We start from the raw sequence: 21,390 nt of genomic DNA on the forward strand, positions 1-21,390 counted from the left end.
TACGAGCCCTTCTCATTTGGAGGTTTAATTGACTTACAACAATCATGCTAGCTTAGCAACACTGTGAAGCCTTTGTATAAGGATAAAAGTAGTTGTAAAAGGGGAACTTAGTTAGAGCAGACAGGGACTTTTCCACAGACTGCAGCTGTGGTCAGTTATCTATCTCTGCTTGACACAGAACACTGTACTTTGACTTTGATTAAGCTGTCATTTGCTTTATAATAAATCTACCTATTTTAGAAACAGATTCTGTGTGAGGCCTGTCTTCTTATAATAGGGGTTCCGCAGCTCCCTTATTAATCCTATAATGATTTAGGCAACCTATGTGTTGTTTAACAATTGGTGCCTGGTTTGCCCTATTTTGGTGCCTAATTTGAGGTGGGTAGTTATAGAATTGTCCCAAAGTGGGTGGGTTTTTTTTTTTTTAATTCTTTTTTTATTTTTAATCAAAAACAGTGTCATACAAATGAAAGAACAAAATATATTCCACATATTACACTATTATCTATACAAGTAACATAAATATCATTCAATAATTTCATTTTTCTGCATATAATAATATCATAATATATCCTAATATACAATACAAAATATTGCTAGGGTGACAGGAGAGATATAAGAACAGGCTCTTTATTTGTTAGAGCTGGTAGGCCCGACCTCATGGCCAAGTCAATGGCTTCTAATGCAGACATTATCCCTGGTAAATCAACTGCTGGTAGTAGGAAGTGTGTGTATGTGCGGACACTTGTGTTATTAGGGCATGAGGGGGAGAGCTGGAGTAAACCCAACAGGAGGCCCAGTTTTGCCTAGCAGGGCTGATATGAGTTAAACGACAATATGTGACTAGGTTAAAACAACGTGAAACTTACCATTACATCCAGCTAAGAAAAGCTGCATCCCAGCCTTTTGGCATTCTGTGTACATCTGGATAAACAGAAATATCAGAGTTCATGTTTGTTAGTTATTGCAGCCATATGAATGCAGATTGCACAGTAACCACCACTGTTCATAGTTTGACCATCCTATGCTGTGCTTAGTTAGGGTTACCAGATGTCTAGGAAAACCCGGACATGCCCTCTTTTTAGAGCAGGGGTGCCCTCACTTTTTTGACTCGCGAGCTACTTTTAAAATGACCAAGTCAAAATAATCTACCAACAATAAAATAAAAAAAAAAACACAACGCACACTGTACGCTTAGAATTGTTAATTATCATTCCTATTCCGGGGTTTTTTCAAAGAGGTCAAAGCAGATGACTCTATGCACTGTCACCTCAGTAACAACCATACAAAAATAGAGAAATACCCACCCCCTCCCTTTTTACTAAATCACAATAGCAGTTTTTAGCGCAGGGAGCTGCGCTGAATGCCCAGCGCTGCTCTCGACGCTCATAGGCTCCCTGCACTAAAAACCACTATTGCGGTTTAGTAAAAGGGGACCATATTGTAAAATATAGACAGCAGATATAAATTCAGACACATTTTGATCACTAAATTTAAAATAAAATCATTTTTCCTACCTTGTCTGGTGATTTCATGAGTCTTTGGTTGCACTTTTTTCTTCTGACTGTGCATCCAATCTTTCTTTCAGCTTGTATGCTTCCTCTCCTCCACACCTCATTCCCTCTCCCAACTTTTTCTTCCTCTCTCCCTGACCTTTCTTTCTTTCTCTCTTCATGCCCCCTTTCTTTTTTTCTTTTTCTCTTCTTTCCTTCTGTCTCCCTGCCTGCCCCCTTTCTTTCTTTCTTTCTTTCTCCCTGCCCTTCCCCAAGCCACTGCCACTGCCGCTGCCATCGGGGAACAGGACCCAAATCGCCACCAATGGATAACAGGCCCCAAAGCCGACGCCGACGTCACCCCATGCTCTCCCTGCTTTGGGCCGACCAGCATTCCTTTCCCCGATGTCAATTCTGCCGTCGGAGGGGAAATTCCACCCAGCCAAGCAGCGATTGACTGGCCCGAACTTCCTCTCCGACGGCAGAATTGACGTCAGGGAGAGGAAGTTTTTAGCGCAGGGAGCTGCGCTGAATGCCCAGCGCTGCTCTCGACGCTCATAGGCTCCCTGCACTAAAAACCACTATTGCGGTTTAGTAAAAGGGGACCATATTGTAAAATATAGACAGCAGATATAAATTCAGACACATTTTGATCACTAAATTTACAATAAAATCATTTTTCCTACCTTGTCTGGTGATTTCATGAGTCTTTGGTTGCACTTTTTTCTTCTGACTGTGCATCCAATCTTTCTTTCAGCTTGTATGCTTCCTCTCCTCCACACCTCATTCCCTCTCCCAACATTTTCTTCCTCTCTCCCTGACCTTTCTTTCTTTCTCTCTTCATGCCCCCTTTCTTTTTTTCTGTTTCTCTTCTTTCCTTCTGTCTCCCTGCCTGCCCCCTTTCTTTCTTTCTTTCTCCCTGCCCTTCCCCAAGCCACTGCCACTGCCACTGCCGCTGCCATTGGGGAACAGGACCCAAATCGCCACCAATGGATAACAGGCCCCAAAGCCGACGCCGACGTCACCCCATGCTCTCCCTACTTCGGGCCAACCAGCATTCCTCTCCCCGATGTCAATTCTGCCGTCGGAGGGGAAATTCCACCCAGCCAAGCAGCGATTGACTGGCCCGAACTTCCTCTCCGACAGCAGAATTGACGTCGGGGAGAGGAAGACTGATCGGCCCGATAGATCGCCAAGGCAAAATGAGTCCTGGGTGATCGACTCACTTTGCCTTGGTGAGCTACCCATTGATCGCGATCGACCTATTGGGCACCCCTGTTTTAGAGGATTGTCTGGGTGCCCGGAAGGATTTCCAAAACCCGGCAGTTTGTCCAGGTTTTGGAAGTTCCCAACCGCTGGGCTGCATGTAGAGGGCACACATGCGTATGATGTCATTGGGTCAATATCCGCACATGTGCAGACGCAGTCCCGAGCTTGGTGAGGTTTGTGTAGGGGCAGAACAGGGCAGAGGTGGAGGTGGAACAGGGCAAGGCCAGGTGTTCTCTTTTTCATTGAGGAAATCTGGCAACACTAGCTCAGTACCCCACCATTTGTCTGCCATAGAAACTCTCTGTCAAGGACAAACATCTTCAGCTAATATGTGTCCAAGCAAAAGGCAAATATTTCACACACTGTAGCAGAGATCTTCACTATTTTTCAAGCAGGGGCCAGTTTGTCAAAATATGAGAGCCAAGACCATCACTGGACAAAATGGCAGACATCAACCTCTACCACCATCCCCCTGCAAGCTGACTCTTCTCGCCCCTCTAGTTTTTAATCTAAATAAGTATATTTTGAATTGTTTCATGGTAGTCCTATTGTTAAGTTTCAACTTACTGATTTTAACTGTACCTCATTCATTGTATTAGGTTTATATTTGGACTTTTTACAACTGTTATGCTTTTAACAAAATTGTATGTTGAATTATACCTACTGTACCCTGCCTTGAGTGAGCCTCTTCATAAAGTCAGTTACTAAATCCCAATAAATAAATAAATAATCTCCCCCATCTCAGGAGGCTGGCTTGTGGTGTCACCTTTTGGAACTGCTGTTCTGTTTACTTCCAGTACCACAGAGCTTTTACCGTGTGGTGCTTTTAATCTTGTGAGGAGAGTGGGATTTTGAGCAGCACATAGCTCAAATTCACTGAGAGCTGTGTGGTACAGGTGTTACATAGATTAACTGTCATGGTAGACTATGCCAGCAGCAAATCTGAGGAAAAGCTGGGAGGTGATTGTGTACTAGGGAAAGAGCAAGGGAGCCACACTTAGGGTCAATGGGGACTAGTAATGGTGAGATTTTGGCGTGCAGGATGTAAGGTGTTTTTTGGGGGGGCTGCTACTGTGCCTCATTTTTTCACCAGTTTTTGATATAGCGAAGACACAAGTGGAGGTTTTTTTTAGCCATATGAAGCTTAACTGAGGCTTTTTCTCCACTTTATTTCTGTCTTCTTTTTTTCAGACTGTGGGTGTATGTGTGATGTGTGGGTGGCCTTGCAGTGTCCCATAAAGACCCTTGAATGTTCTATTTAGGGCACATTTTGAGGTAAATGGTGATTATTTGTGTCCCTATCCTAAGTTAATTTGGAGTAGGGCCACTACAGGTCCCAGGTCCTTGCCGCGAAGAATTCTGTACTATATGAACTAAATGTAATGTCATTTTACAGTGATTTTTCATAAAGCACACAGATATTGATATCAAAAGCAGACAGTGAGGCTGGCCACATAAATGCCTCATTCATGTTTTGGATGCTCAGAAATCAGCCTTTAGTTGTGTACCTGCAGTCAAGTCTAAATCCCAATTTTAAAACGTCAACATATTCATCCATAAATATTCCTAACTTTGATTCTGTTGATGATCAACTTCTTTCTTGGAACTCTTTACTAGAATCCTGTCTGAACGAAAAAGCACCATTAATCTCTAAAATTATCCCTACTCGTAAAGCTTGTAATCCATGGTATACTAAGGAACTATCTATTATCAAGACACAACTCCGTGCACTGGAAAGAAAATGGCGTTCATCAAAAACATCTATTAATTTACAACGCTATAAAGAACAAGCACACTTTTATAGAAATAAAATTAACCAAGCAAAAAAACATTATTACTCCAATAAAATTTATAAGGCCAATAATAGCTCTGAAATATTCTTAATTCTTAAATCCATTACTCTTGAGTTTAAAAAAAATAATAATAAAACCTTGGAAAATACTCTCAAAGCTCAAGATTTAGCTGATTACTTCTGTAAAAAAATTGCACTAATACGAGAAACTTTTATTACAAATAAAGATGACGACTCCTTGCATAAAAACACTAACTTCACACTACCAACATCTAAATGCTTAAATTTTAAAATTCCATCTCTAAAAGAAATAGAAGGAGTCATCCAAAGAATTAAATTAAAAAATTCTCGTTCAGAAATAATCTCCCCATTTTACTTGAAAAAATTCATTTCTTGCTTTGGTCCCTTTATACAGTCACTTATCAAAAATAGTTTTCTTACATCCACGGTTCCTCTTAATTGGAAAAAAGCTATCGTCACCCCAATATTGAAAAAATATAATGCTGATCGTAATGATGTAACCAACTATCGCCCAATTTCAAACTTGCCTTTCCTAGCAAAAGTAACTGAAAAATTGGTTTTTGAACAACTTACAGACTTTATTGAGTCATCAAACGTATTGCACCCTAACCAAACGGGCTTCAGGAAATACCATAACACAGAATATTCAATGCTAGGCTTGGTGTCTAATATTCATTACTACTTAGACCACCACAGATCGGTTGCCCTTTTTTCCTTGGATCTCTCAGCGGCCTTCGACACTATAGATCACGATCTACTACTCAATCGTTTGGAATCCTTCGGTATTGGAGGACAGGTACTGGAATGGTTTCAATCTTTTCTTTCCAATCGATTTTCAACTGTCATAATCAAAGAAGAGTACTCTACCCCTTACACTTCGCCTTTTGGTATACCTCAGGGTTCTATTCTATCTCCTCTTTTATTCAATATCTTTCTTTCACCTTTTCTTACTATCTGTCAATCACTGGGCTTTACCTCATTTTCCTATGCTGATGATATCCAACTTCTCCACCCACTTGATCCCGGAAATAATGATGAAATTATAGCCATCAATACCAAATTGGATATAATAAAAAACTGGCTCTGCAACAATAAACTCTCACTAAATTTACAAAAAACACAAACAATGCTATTTACATGGAAAAAAGACATTATACCAATATCCCCTTTTTTGCTTGAAAATAACACAATTGAATGTTTCATCCATAAAAATTTTAGGAGTTACTATTGATACGAACCTATCTTTTAATGATCACATAAGTCAAACGGTTAAATCCTGTTTTTATAAATTACGTTTGATAAGATCTATTTCATCCTTTCTAGAACCAAAATCTGTTAATATCCTTGTTCATTCTATGATCATTTCCAAATTAGACTACTGTAATTCTTTATTATATAATATTTCCCAAAAAGAAAAGAAAAGACTCCAAATAATCCAAAATACTGCCATAAAACTTATACATAAAGCAAAAAAATACGACCACGTAACACCCCTTCTTATTAAGTCACACTGGCTACCTATTAATCATAGAATAACATTTAAAATAGCATTTCTAGTCTTTAAGGTCCTACTATATAATACCCCTCAATTTATATCCAGAATGATTACTCCATATCATTCAAATCGATCCCTTCGATCGTCACAACAAGAGTTATTATTGGTCCCTTCCTTAAAAATTGTGGGAACAAGGAGAAACGATATGTTCTCTGTTTTAGCTCCCCAACTCTGGAACACTCTGCCTCTTTTTATTAGAAAGGATAGAGATCTTGTCTCTTTTAAAAAACTTTTAAAAACTTTCTTATTCAATGATGCCTTTATCGATTAATTAATATCTTTTTTTTTTTTTTTTCTTTTTCCCCTCCCTTTGTTTTTTTCCCTAATGTATGTTTTTTCCTCCATTAAGAGAAAAATTTGTAACTTTTCCCCCCTTTCCCTCTTTTCATGTTTGTTTTAACATTATGTATAGAGATCTTTTCTGTTTTATGTAATTATTTAACAAATATTTAATTTGCTGTTATTAATGTATTACTAATATGATTGTATGTTCTCTTATAATCTGTTTTTTAATTGTACATCGCTTAGAATGTTTTAAATAGGCGATTCATCAAAAATAAAGTGAACTTGAACTTGAACTTGAACTATTTGTGTGGTTTGGGCACATGGTCTGGCCCTGTTTTGGGTGAGACTACGGCAGGGCAAAAAAAAAAAAAAAAAAGAATCTGTTAATGCAGAATGTTATTTTTTTAAAACCCTCTGAAGCCCATAATTCTCCAATCCCCCTTCCCAACCCTCACCTACTGCCCATGCCTAGGTAGGCCCTCCAAGCCTACTGTGACATGGTGAAGTTTCTGTCACTGGCCAGCAGAGGGAGCTTGAGCAGTGGAGAGTGTGGAACTACTTTACATAAGAACTAAAAAGGCACCTGGGTGCTGTCCACTCATCCTCAGTGGAGAAGGGTGCTGAAAAGAACAGCTCCAGGACAGAGCTGAGAAATGGAGAAGCTTCTTCGGGAGCCAGATGACCCTTGAGGGGATGAATGCTGGTTGCTGACCTAACCCTAGGTAAGGCTGCAACTGGCCTGCTCAGCAGAGCTTGGTGGTGACAGGAGAGTACCCCAAGCTTGATGACCAGCAGGGAGCTGGGTGGAAGTGTTGAGATGTGAGTGACAGGAAAGTCCTCACAGAGAGCAGTTGAGGAACTGGAAGAAGTCTTCAGGAACAGCTCTCTGAAAGAGACTTGCTGAGCAGGAGTCCTCATTAGTGTGCATCTGGGAAAAGATGACTAAGAGACTGGGAGAGTCCTCAGTTTGTGAGTCCAGGAAAAGACGACTGAGCGATCATGAGAGGGCCTGGGAGAAGGAGTAGCCGGAGGGCCCCAGTAGAGCCTGGAGTCCATGAAGGGGCTTAGTGTTGACAACTGGTGGAGGGAACGGTGAAGAGGTATCCAGGACTTTTGGGGACCCAAGATGCCAAGGAGCATAGGGACTGGTGGCCCCATAAGGAGAGCCAGAAAAGTCAAGGTCCACGGCTGAGGGGGGCAACCAGCAGAGGGACCGGCAGGACTAGTGGCGACCAGCAGAGAGACTGGTCTTGGTGCCAAAAGATGCCAGGAAAACCCAGGGACCCAAGAGAAGGTTGGCTAAAGTTGACTTGAGAGCAACCAGTGGAGGGACCGGCGGGGCTGGTGGCGACCGGCGGAGAGACAGATAATGGCACTGGAAGCTGCCGGAAGACCTGGAGGGCCAATGAAGGTCAGTAAGAGCTGGACATGCAGGAGAAATAATGGACAGAAGAAGAGATGCTGGATGGATAGAGGAGCAGAAATAATGGACAGAAGAAGAGATGCTGGATGGAAAGAGGAGCAGAAATAATTGGCAGAAGAAGAGATGCTGGATGGAAAGGGGAGGAGAGGATGGTATATAAATCCAAATAAATAAATAATGGACAGAAGAAGAAATAGTAACATAGTAAATGACAGCAGATAAAGACCTGAGCAGTCCATCCAGTCTACCCAACATTCATACTAATTTATTCATGTTTAAATTGTATTTTATTTAATATTTCTATGCAATAAACTACAGAAATGCACCCGATACTGTCTTTAGATTCCCACTGCTGGATTTGCCATTAAAGCCCACTCCAGCCTATCCTAGCCATCCTATCACTGGAGCTTCTATCAAAGCCCTCCCCAGCTCATCCTAAACCAAATCACCATAAACAGGATGCTTGCCCAGTACTGGCCTTAGTTTGTTTTATACCATATATACAGATTGTGCAGACCCTTATGCTTTCACAAGCGGATTACTGTAAAACGCACAGATTTACTTGTTAATATTTGTGGTATATTTGTGACAGATCTCTTCTTACCTTCAATTCAGGAAATCACTAAAGACATATCTGTTTTCTCTGTAATCCCAAAACTTAAACTCAATATGATTTATGATTCTTGACATAACAGTAAAGATAATCCATTAATCTTATCGTAAGCCCCACTGAATCTTTGCTGATACTTGTGGGGTATAAGACACTGTATGGTATGGTAAATGTAGTCTACCTGGATTGCTTTAAGGCCTTGTTGAAGAAATTACAGACCGTCCAGAACATGGCAGCTAGATTAATTTTTTCTGCACAGAAACATGAGCAGATTGCACCATTGTTGATTAGTTTGCATTGACTGCCTGTAGAAGCTAGAATACAGTTTAAAATCTGTATGCTTGTTTTTAACATTTTATATGGTGGTGCACCACATTTTGGGTCCTTTTACAACGTGGCTGAAAGCAGTAATACATGCTTATGCTGCTTAAAAACGGCACTAGCGGGCCACGCTCATGAGCCCCATGTTAAACTGTGGTCTCAGCACATCCCACCCATAGAGTAAAAAGTACATTTTATTGTTTTAGCACAGGGGGAAGGAAAGTTTGGGGATGGAGAGTAGTTATGCAATGTGATAATCGGTTAGTGCATGGGCTTTGGCATGTGCTGACCAATTAGTGCAGGATTACTGTGGAAGCCCTTACCACCTACAAACTAGGTGATAGTGAGGGCTTATGCGCTAACGGCCACACAAAAATGAAAAGGAAAATGGAAATTGCGACCATTTTAGAGCCGTGCTAAAAAATAGCCTCAGCGCATGGGTAACCCTTGTGCTAAAAATAGTGCAGGCTGCTTTTTCATGCAGTATACGGTAGTAAAAAGTCCACTACGCACGTTGAACAGACCAATGAATAACTGGAGGAAATCGATTTTGTTTGCACAGTCAAATGATATTAAGCTTTCCGTCAGTATTAATTTGAAATCAAAAAAGATTTCTTCGTCTTCACTTTCTTTTCAGGCAGCCACAGTCTTCTATTGTCAATAAGACTGATGCGTCAATACTTTTAAACCAAGGAGGAAATTTTTTTTTTCACTCAGAGAATAGTTAAGCTCTGGAACGCCTTGCCAGATATTGTGGTAAGTGCAGATAGCATAGCTGGTTTTAAGAAAAGTTTGGACAATTTCCTGGAGGAAAAATTCATAGTCTGCTATTGAGACAAACATGGGGGAAGCCACTGCTTGCCCTGGATCAGTAGCATTGAATGTGGCTATTATTTGGGGGGGGGGGGGAAGTTGCCAGCTACTAGTGATCTGGATTGGCCACTGTGAAGATGGGCTACTGAGCTGGATGAACCATTGGTCTGACAGCGCTGCGCACACCTTTCAGCGCTATAGAAATAATAAATAGTAGTAGTAGTAAGGCTACTCTTATGTTCTTATTTTTAAGAAAGGTAACAAAGGCTTTTTCATTTGACACATTTTTATTATCTTGATTTTGTCTTGATGCTGTTATTACAGTTTTCATTCTGATTATTGAGGATATTTTTTTAAGAAGCCTTATAATCTCCTTGGTCCTTGTCCAAGTGTTTTCATTTGTTAGCAGCATTGAACCAGAATAGGGGAGTTGTGGTATATAAGAATTAACTCCCCCTCCTCCTTTTCCAAAACCATGTAAGAGGTTTTTAGCACCAGCCGGGACACTGAATGCTCTGCGCTGCTCCGACGGTCATAGAGTTCCTATGAGCAGCGCAGAATGTTCAGTGTGCCAGCCGACACTAAAAACCTCTTGCACAATTTTGTAAAAGGGAGGGTAAGATAAGATAAGAATAATCAAGTGCAGGTGTAAATATTCACGCTGCAAATTAGGCGTGATCTCTGCTGCTTAGGCTAGTATTTGATAAAGACACAATGAGCCGGATTCACAAAGCAAACCGATCGTGTACCGATTGGTTGGCGACCCCCCCTTTGCGACCCGATTTTAGTCGGGCCCGATTCACTTACCTCTGTGCCGATCCGATTACGATCCATGCATGCAAATAAGGAGAATGGCATGCAAAGTAGGCAGGGACGCGACACACCAAAGAAATTATTGAAACCGACTGGGCTGACCAATCCACACAAGAAGCGACTGCTGGGGACCAGTCACAAATGTCCTTTCCCACTGTCCTCGGCCTGAAATCCCAGCTCTCTGCCCCTTCCAGAGAACTTGCAAAAAACCATCAGACAACGCTAAAGAAAAGCAAGAACAGTAGTCTTCAGGGAGGGAAAAAATATATATATTTTCTGGCTCAAGTGCAGTGCAGCATCTTGAAAGCTGTCTTAAGAAGCAGCCGGATTTTTTGGATCTGGCCCAGTATGCTTGCTGAAAATATATCAACAGATGCTTGGCATATTAATAATCAGAAGAGGTCCTCGGTGGTCACTGCAGCAGCGGCAGCAGGGTAATGGGTCCAAAGCAGCGCCAGTGGAAAAAAGATCAGAGACCACTACGATAATGCAGATGCCGCCTCGACTCTCCTGCTCTCTGCCGCCCTTCCCCGCGCTGCGAGCCCATGGTTTTAAAGTGGATTGCACTGCGGGGAAAGGCAGCAGAGAGCAGGAGAGTCAGGGCGGCAAGAGCAGGGCTTAGCTGGATGGGGAGAGCAGGAGAGTCAGCGCTCATTAAAAAAAGAAAAAAAACAGCAAAATAAAAAACAACGGACACAAAACGCATGCGCAGACCATCTGCAGGAAAAACAGATGGTCTGCACATGCATCAGGATCGCACACTAGCGATCCATGCGGTCGGAGGGGGGCGTTCCTCTGATCGCCCTCATTTGAATTTTTTTCCTGTTGTGAAATCGTCGGGCCTGTTGGAATCGCCCATGGATCTCCGCCCACGGAAGTCAGGTTACCTAGCCCAAAGGTACCTGTGTGTCTTTATAAAACACTGCCTAAGTAGTGTATTTGCGGAGCTGATCACGCTCCTGCACTGTCCAATAACACCACCCTTTCTACTAGTAGATTCTTTTCTCATAACAAGGTACTTGCTCGAAAAGGTTCAGCTTAAAACAAAACACAAGGATATGTAGCGTAGCCCAGTGATTGGGATCCTGACCTAAGATTTTAAGCTGATGTTAGCTTCTGGATACCCCTCTCATGATGCATTCTAGGGGCCCCAAATACAACAGTCCACTGGGTTTATAGTTTCTAAAGTCAATGGAATTGGGTCAGAATTACCTTTTCAGAGACTAGGGCACTGATAACAAAGATGTCCAGAGTTGGACTTAGTGGCCTGATGTAGATTTAGCTTCCACAAGGGCCCCTCCCATCTCTGTACTTCCACCTGAGGCTGATAAATTAGTTACCTGAATAAATAGCCTGGCACCAGTCATATCGATGAATATGATACCACTGCAATCGAGTATTACTGTCTTGATCTGCTCCTCACCTAGTGAAGAATGAAAAATGGAAGAGAAGATGCAGAGGAGTTTCACATTGGTGGCCTCCTCACTTTATAAATCCATCTCATGATGAAAGTACCAACTGGCTCCATTTCATCAGGACCAGCTAAGCCAGCCCTGTATTGTTTGAGATTAGTTTTGGTCTGGCAAATTCCACCTACTCCTTTTTGGGGCATTTGATTCATTCAGAACTAATCTTCCCTTGGGGGCTAGGGCACCATAAGCTTTCCATTGCATCTGGCTTACTTAGTCTAGCCATTGTACTGATTCTAATCTGTTGGGGGGTGGTGGGCACTGAACACAGCTCCCTCTGGGTCTGGCCATTTGGGGGGTAATTTTGTATGTCTTTGAAGTTCAAAAAGGAACCCATTTTATAAAAGCAGCATAGATGCCTATGTACAGAGTGACATGGCTACCATGGAGTGAGCCTGGCAACATGCCCAGGGCCACCCAATGGTAGGGGGTCACCTGCAGTGGAACCCTCTCTTCTGTGTGCTGAGGTCTGGCACTTCCTTGCACCCCAGGCTAACTACTTACCCATCTGTCAGTTCCTCCAGAGTTACAGCATCAGAGACAGAGCTAAAAGCTGCTTCTCTGGCCAGCACCACTTATCCTCTGCCACTTCCTGCCATGCTGATGCAATTTCCTGTAGGTGGGACACAGCAGAAGAAAGGTCCTGTTGGCCACAGAGGCAGCCTTTAGTGCAGGGGTGCCCACACTTTTATGACTTGCAAGCTACTTTTAAAATGACCCAGTCAAAATGATCTACCAACAATAAAATTTTTAAAAACACAAAGCACACTGTACGCAGAGAAAATGTTAATTATCATTTATTTGGGGATTTTTTCACAGAGGTAAAGGCAGATGACTTTAAAATATGCAATGTCACCTCAGTAACAACTACACAAAAGTAGACAAATTTAACCCCTCCCCTTTTACTTTACAGCGATAGCGTTTTATAGCACAGGGAGCTGCGCTGAATGCCCCATGCTGCTCCCAACGCTCATAGGCTCCCTGCGCTAAAAACTGCTATTGTGGTTTAGTAAAAGAGGGCCATAGTGCAAAATATAGACATCAGATATAAAATTCAGACGCATTATGATCACTAAATTGAAAATAAAATAATTTTTCCTACCTTAGTTGTCTGGTGATTTCATGAGTCTCTGATTGCACTTCCTTCTGACTGTGCATTCAATATTTATTTATTTATTTCTTCCTCCTGCATTCTTCCTCTCCTCCTTCTGCATTCTTTCTCTCCTCCAGACCTCATTTCATTCCCCAACCAACCTCTCTCTGTCCCTCCATGAGTCCAACTTTTCCTTCCTCTCTCCCTGCCTGCCCCCTACCACCCGACACACTCCATTCTCTCCCCCAACTTTTTCTTCCTCTCTCCCTGCCCCCTCTCCTTCCTTTCTTTCTTTATCTCTCTCTCTCCCTGCTCCCTTCTTTCTTTTTGTCTTTCTTTCCCTCTTCCTGCCCCCCTTTCTTTCTGTCTTTCTTTCTCTCTCCCTGCCCCTAAGCTACCACCGCCGATTTCTTCCTGTTTCTCCGATGCCGCATAAGCCAGGCCCACAAGCCTTCTCCCCCCCCCCAATGTTATATGATTAATTTTGAACTTAATTTTTGATGATTTGTCGCTCTTTTGTACTGTTTTAAGTATTGTGTATGTGAATATACTGTAAACCACCTAGGAACTAGACAGTATAGAAATTTTGAAAATAAAATAAATAAATAAAATTTATCCTAAACTAAAAATTGGAGGCCCAATATTCAGCTGGCAGTGATCAGAGTTTTGCTGACCACCACCAGTGCTAAAACTGGAAATTCAATGCCATGTCAAGGTAGTGGGGCACTGAATTGCCGGGTTTCCGGAGTCAGTAAACGCATAATCAGTTAAGTGCGATATTGAGCACTTAACCATTTATGGGTTACCACATAAAGATAGGACCGACTTTTATGCAGTCATAGTTATGCAATTAACCTGGTTGATTAAATGCAAAATATTGGTACTTAACTGGTCAAGTGCTGACTCCGCCCAAGAATGCCCCCCAAAAGGCGATTTAATTGGTCAAGAGCCATTTCTGGCAGGTTAAATAGCTTTAAACATCAACACCTAAATTCTTTTTTTCTTTGTTAATTTTCTGGCTATTTTGGTCCTAGTTTCTGGTTTCTCCTTTCCTCATCTTCTATTAACTCTCCTGCCAGGATTTCCTATCCATTTGTCATTTTTCTCTCCTCCTTTTCCTTTCAGCTTTCTTCAATTTATTTTTATACCTCTGTCCAGATTTAACTCATTCTTACTTTTTAGTCTTTCATTTCCCCTTTTTTTACTGTGTCTATATAAGCTTTCCATCTCTTTCCCTTACTCCAGCTCTACTATTCCACTTGCTGATTCCACAGTCTATCCTCTTTCTCCCCCCTCCTTCCAACTAGCCTCTGCCCTTCTCTTCCCCTCTTCCATAGTGTCTTCCCCTTCACTCCCTCTCTTCCTATCCTCCCTTCCATATTGTACATGCGTCTTTTCTCCTCCTCTTCCAGCCCTGTCACTGCTGATTCTCCAGACTAGCAGCAGTGGCAGCAAAAGAAGCTACAATAACGGCAAGGCCAGACTATATTTGAGCAACTGCGTGTTCTGCTCTGGAACAGGAAGTGATGACTCCAGCCCCAGTGACTGTAGTTTCTTTTACTTCTGCTGGTCTAGAGTTGCAGCAGTGGTGGGAAAGAGGTGGGGAAGGGGCCGGGTGCCCCTGCTGTGCAGCAGCTTATGAAATGGTATGTGGCCACACAGCTGCACAGCCTAAAGGTAACATTGCCCAAGGAACATCTATTTTCCCTGCTATTTGCTCAAGGTGCAGAAGAAACTGCACATTTAGATCTTTCTCTTTTAAACAGTTGAACTTGGATTGAGGAGAATGGGCTATAAAACCAAATAAATAAATACCGTATTTCTCTGAAAATAAGACCTACCCTGAAAATAAGCCCTACCCCCAAAATAAGCCCTAGTCCTGGGATTTACCGGCAGTTTCCCTTCCCTCCCTCCCATCCCTTGTGCAGCAGGACCCTTGAAAGAGCACCCCTCCCCTCCCCTCCACCCGCCACGCAGCCAAATCCCCATTCTTCACTCCCTCCCATCGGAACCCGGCCACGAGGGAGTGAAGGATGGGGGTTCAGCTGTGCAGTGGGGGCGGGGGCTCAGGGGGTGCTTGCTCAAGGGTCCTGCTGCACAAGGGATGGGAGGGAAGCTGGGCAAGGGTTCTGCTGCACGAGGGATGGGAGGGAGGGGAGGAAAGATGCTGCACATGTGGGGGAGAAAAAGGAAAGAGGAAGAATTGGGATGAAGGAGAGGAAGGGAGAGATGATCATATACATACCCCGAAAATAAGACCTAGTGTGTTTTTAGGGTTTAAAATTAATATAAGACACTGTCTTATTTTCGGGGAAACATGGTAGATAAATTGGACTGTATCTTTTCTCAGGTCATTTCTTCTATGCTCTAGACTTCTCATATTGCTTTATCTGATTTTTGGGCTTTTTGGTTTGAAACAACCCTCAACAGTGTGATGCAGTGTTAAAGCTACAGTCTTAAGACACTAAGGTTGTGGGTTCAAACCCAAGCTGTTCCTTGTGACCCTGGGGGGCAAGTCACTTAATCTTCCCATTGCCCTAGGTACGTTAGATAGATTGTGATATCACCAGGACAGACAGGGAAATTTGCTTGAGTACCTGAATGAATTCATGGAAACCGTTCTGAGCTCCCTTGGGAGTATGGTATAGAAAAATTGAAAAAATAAATAAAATAAATAACAGGTAATGAGTTTCTTTGAGCTGTTGCTGTCCCATGTTCCAGGCCCTGCAGCTTCTGCTCTTCAAAGAGCATGGTGTGAAAATGGGGCTAATATATTCAAAATTAAATTAGCAAAGTCTGCAAATTGATCTCTACATACTCGTATTCATTGTGGACACCTGAAAACCAGACTGACTGTGGGACGCTCAGGACAGATTTGGGAAGCCCCTTCTGTACAGGTCATATAAAACATGCACCAAAAAAATACTAATACTAATGTACCTGAATCTGTCATTGGGTTTGCCTGATCTGGCAAGTAGGCAGGATTAGTGATCCCATTTTCCTGTAGAATAAGATAAAGAAGGTAAATTTGGCTGGTGTATCCAACTAGAATTATAAAGACACAACACAGATGCTTAAGGACAAATTTTAAATAACAAATTTTCAGTGAGCAAGATCATAATGGAGCAAAGGGCGCTCTTTCCCATTAGTTTTCAGGCTCTCTGCCAAGAAAATTCATTAGCTAAAATTACCCGCATTTGAATGAAGAACCACATATTTTGGTTTATTCCAATAATCAGACCTAGACAAGGGCAGTGTTCTCTAATTTTCACCAGCCCATGTGTGCATGAATATCATTTTGTGTGCATATTTTCAGCTTCGCCTCAACATGTGCAGTATAGCCTACCGTAAATACTCGAATATAAACCAATCTGAATATATACCGAGGTAACCTTTTTTCCCTAAAAAAAGGAGGAAAAAAGGTTGAATCGAATATAAACTGAGGTTAGAAATCTGCTTATGTGAGCATCATTTATCAGGGTCATGCCATAAGTAATCACTACTTTTTCAGTTGGGGCTCTTGAGTCCAAAAAAACTGAAGGATAGCTGGCAAATATTTTCCTACTTGGGACCTTGACACTAACCAAAGTTTCTGGACTTCTATCCCCACCAGAACACCTGGCCTCAGTCACACATGCAGAAAACAGGAAAAAAAAAATCCCCTTTTCAAATACAAACCCACAAACTAAAAGTACTATTGTACACATACGAAACCAGCACAGCAAGACAACTCCTGAACTGATAAGCAAGCATGAAATGCGTTTACATCTTAGTATCACCTCATCCCTGAAGAAAGCCACTGAAACGTGAGCCACATCAGAACAGGTGTCGTTGCAAAGATAAGTTTTCTTTAAGAGCCTGCTGGCCATACTATAAGAATTACAAGTTGTAAGAAAAATCAAGATACAAACCTTTATGGGAGTTTATATATAAAAAGTTGATGAAAAATAAAAGAAAAATTAGTTAAGAGTTAGATATACACAATACTAAAAGTGGAATCAATGACGATTGCTACCGATAAGGGTCATGTTACCCTGTCGGCACTCTGAAGATTCCTGGAAAAGCGGAGACTTAGAGGAGATATGATAGAAACTTATAAGATTATGAAGGGTAGAGAGAAGGTAGAGAGGGACAGATTCTTCAGACTGGCGGGGGCAACAAAAACTAGAGGGCACTCAAAAAAATTGAAGGGAGACAGATTCAGAACAAATTTTAGGAAGTTCTTCTTCACTCAGAGGGTGGTGGACACCTGGAATTCGCTTCCAGAAGAGGTGGTAGAGCAGAGTACTCTTTTGGGTTTCAAAATGGGATTGGACGAGTTCCTGAAGGAAAAGGGGTTACTATACAATACAAAATGCTTTGGAGCATTAGATCACTTACAGGTCATTGACCTTGGGGGGCCGCCGCAGGAGCGGACTGCTGGGCATGATGGACCTGTTGTCTGTCTCGGCAAAGGCGATGCTTATGTTCTTATGTACTCTAGGTGTACATTGGGAAATTCATGCGATATACCTGACTATAGTGCCTTTACTATTAGTAAGGTGTGACATAGTAAAGAGAGCCAGCAAAAATTTTGTACGTACAATTGCTAGGCATGTGTGCTCCCTTTGTGACCCATGTGCACATGCACATCTTAAGAGAGAACAGTGGTCAAGGACAGGGTTACCAAATATCTGAATTTACCTACACATGTCCTCTTTTTAGAGGACTGCCCAGGCATCTGGACGGGTTTTCAAAACCCTGCAGTTTGTCTTTGAAAACCATTGAGCCCGGGGCCGCATCTGTAGGTCATCTGAGCATACACGGATGAGACACGATGACATCACACACATGCATGCATGTGTGTGATGTCATCGTGTCAAATTCGCACATGTGCAGATGCCCTCCAGACATGGCCTCGAAGAGATAAGGTTTGGGGGGGCCAGGGGTGGGGGTGGGGCAGAATGGAGCGAGGCAGTGGGTGGAACGCGATGGGAATGGGGAGGAGCCACGTGTCCTCACTTTTTGTTTAAAAAAAAAATGGCAACTCTAGTCAAGGGTCCTAAGGCTAAGGACTGAGTTTGTGACTTTATAGAGCAGTCTCACTGTCACGTGTGTCAGTAGAGCTAATGTCAGACCTGCCCAGGGCAGGAACTTGGGAGGGAATCCCAAAGTGCACTTGTAGTCTGCTAACACGGGATCAGGGCTGTAGTGAGCAATGTGGACAGGGTGCATGCACAAGACGCAAGTAAGGAAGAAGTGCCAAATTTGCACTATGTCCATTATCTCTCTAGCTTGGCTGTGACACAGTGGATGAAGAAAGAGCACTAGGGGGTGGGAGGGGGGGGGGAGGTTGCACAGGCCACATGTCTGACTCCATGGGAGCCCAGAGCAGCTGTCCTATTTTTCCCTCTCCACCCCAATGCCAACCCTGCATGTCTGCATTGGCAAGGCCAGCAGGGATCCCAGAGAAGGCTTTCAGCTTTTTGCCCTTGAGTACTACCACATACTACTACTACTTATCATTTCTATAGTGCCGAAAAGCATATGCAGCACTGTACATTTAATATTCCATAGGTGGTCCCTGCTCGGAAGAGCTTACGATCTACTATGGACAGACAGACAGACTCATCATTCTATAACTTATGACATTTTAAACAAAACTTCCTTGGGAGCCATTAACAAAGTATTGTACTGATTAGATGACAATTTTTTCCTTAAATTTACAAGTTCAACTGTGAAAGGGGGGGAGGGGGAAGTAATTTTATTGTTACTTATTGTATAAGGTATTGATTATATGATAGGAAAGGGTGAGAAGGGTGGGAGATAAGAGCATATCATTTGTACCATTAATGATTATTAAGTGATATATTTATTGTTAATTTGTTTGGACATATTGTCACACTTATTGTAAGTTTGAAAATGAATAAAGAATTAAAAAAAAAAAGAACGAACAGGCTATAAGAAATGAACAGCTTATATAGATAAAGGCCAAAACAATTGAATTAAGAACTAAATTCTATATATGACGCCTAAAAAAAACTGGCGCTGAAAAAAAAAAAATGCTCAGTGCTATTCTATAAACAGGGCTTAAAGTTAGGCACGGTTTATAGAATAGCATTTATGCCTGGGACCTGCCCAGTGGCGTAGCGAGGGCGTGCGGCGCCTCTCCCCGCCCTCTTCTTCATCCCCCTGCTCCTTCCCTGATCCCCCCTGTTGCGCACACACACCCTTTCCTTCCCCCGTACTTCTAGTTGAAGTTGTTGCTCACGGCGGTCTACCACGTGCTACCTCGCAACCCCATCGGCTCTCCTGCTGATGTCACTTCCTATGCATGGCACCCGGAAGTGATGTCAGCAGGAGGGCCGATAGGGTCACAAGGAGCACGTGGTTCACCTCCGCGAGCAACAACTTCAACAACAGGTACGGGGGAAGGGAAGGGGCGCACGTGTGATGAGGGGAGGAGTGGGAAGAGGTGGGGAGGAGGAGGGGTGCTGGCACCTCTACCAGCATGGCGCCCAGAACAGACTGCCCCCCCTTTACTATGCCAGTGGACCTCTAACTTTAGGTGCAGTCATTTGCACCAACTGAAATGTGATACAAATCCTCACACCTAAATTAGGTATGGGTCCCCCGTATTCTATAACTACAAGTATGTGCATTAATCTAAGGAACATACTGATCCGCCCATAACCTTCCTATTTCTGTGTCCCTTTGACTTGCGTATAAAATTTAGGCAGGGATCCTGCGCCTAAATTTATACACGTAAATTTTAATTAAAACTAATTTGCGCTAATAATTGCTTGTTAAGAACCCAATTGGCACTAATTGGTTCTTTAGTTAATTAATTTGTGCACACAAATTGGACGTGTGTTCTAATTTTGCAAATGCAATTTTTAGCGTGTTTTTAAAAAAATAGAATTCAGGGATAAATGTTTTCAAATGAAATGGTAGAAAATAGTGCAAATGGCTACATTTATAAACCTGCTGGAGAAGGAGAAGGGAGTAACAGACATAACATCTACTGAGGGAGCATACGTTATGTTTGAGGTTCGGAAGAATGCTGTGCCAGTGACTGAGCCGAGTAGAGAGAGGGATTTGAAAAACAGGAAGTATAATCCCAGGCAAGTGCGAACGAAGAATTGTATTGCATTCCTAGAAGAAAAAGGGATTGAGGGGTATAGATAGGTATAGACCATTGCTCAGGCAATGGGCCTGATGGGCCGCCGCGGGAGCGGACTGCTGAGCAGGATGGACCTAGGGTCTGCCTCAGAGGAGGCAACTTCTTATGTTCTTATGTTCTACTAAAAACAACAAATCCCACTGAATGGAAAGTGAAAGAAGCAGCACAGAACAGTGAAGTCAGAAAAACACCCAAACAGAAGAGATTGCGGAACTGCCAAATTTTGCCATTTTCCTGTAGAGAGATATTGGTGAGATCCTTCTGGAGTTTCATGAAACATGGTTTATATAAAGATTTTACTGGGAAATCCAGAACAAAAAGTAGGATCTGCTGTATCTCTCTTCCTTCAGAAATGTCCTTACCACAGTGCTGATGCTCATTTTTCGCCCGTTCTCCAGCGCTTTCAGGGCCTTTTCTCTCTTCCTGATCTTCTCCTGGGTCAGTCCCAGCAAATGGCTCATGGCGTCTTTGAAAAAGTTCCTGTTTCCATAGTAAATGGGGGCATTGTAGGCCAAAATTTTAAGTCCTGGTATTTCATTGCACTGGAAAGGGGGAAAATACACTATTCATATCCATAACCTCCAATGGTAACATATGCTTTCATATCTTTATTTACCTGAATTTATAAACCAAATATCCAACTAAGCTGACATCAGTGATAGACAAAAATGAACAACAAACATGAGCCTCATAACAGATAGCCCATCTTGTTCCCACATTAGTAGTCCTAGGAACATCAACTCATGGTCTCTATCTCAGAGCCTCCTTCCTATTGAAAGAAGTCTGTTTCCTGTGCATTTAGGGCCAGATTCTATAACTGGTGCCAATATCAGCGGCCGCCTTAAAAGTAGTTGCCAATCACCTGACAATAACGCATTGGTGCCAGTTTCACAGGAAAGATAGGAGCCAGAAATGTAGACCAGGCCTACATTTCTGGCACCTAGCTTTGTGTGAATCACGCCCACATAGGCACTTTAGGCATCCTAATGCCACTTCTGAGCTTGGCCATGCCTACTTTGGCATTCAGCAGCCTGAAGCACCTAAGTAGGCACAATTCTGGCACCTTTTATTTAGGTTCTTCAATATCCCTATTTTTTGCCATTTCAAACAGCGTTCTTCATTTAACTTAGGCGTCGGTTTTAGAATTTTCCCCTAATTTCTTAGACGTATTTAAATGCTGCTCCTTGTGACCATGGGCAAGTAACTTAATCACCCCCCCCCCCCCGCCCCAGGTACACTGGTTAGAGTTTGAGCCCACCGGGACAGATAGG

At 42.6% G+C, this 21,390-nt stretch overlaps 1 protein-coding gene across 1 annotated transcript in view; it reads right to left on the minus strand.

The window, feature by feature from the left end:
- Positions 1-21,390, minus strand: part of SLC26A10 (solute carrier family 26 member 10) — a 131,308-nt gene that overhangs the window by 12,396 nt on the left and 97,522 nt on the right. The window contains exons 13-16 of the mRNA XM_033938135.1: positions 20,482-20,661; positions 15,898-15,958; positions 11,736-11,818; positions 870-924 (exon numbers count right to left, since the gene is read on the minus strand). Of these exons, the coding sequence (XP_033794026.1) occupies positions 870-924; positions 11,736-11,818; positions 15,898-15,958; positions 20,482-20,661 (379 nt within the window). The remainder of the gene's footprint in view (positions 1-869; positions 925-11,735; positions 11,819-15,897; positions 15,959-20,481; positions 20,662-21,390) is intronic.

This window comes from Geotrypetes seraphini, chromosome 3 (genome assembly GCF_902459505.1).
Source record: "Geotrypetes seraphini chromosome 3, aGeoSer1.1, whole genome shotgun sequence".
Classification (NCBI taxonomy): Eukaryota; Metazoa; Chordata; class Amphibia; order Gymnophiona; family Dermophiidae; genus Geotrypetes; species Geotrypetes seraphini.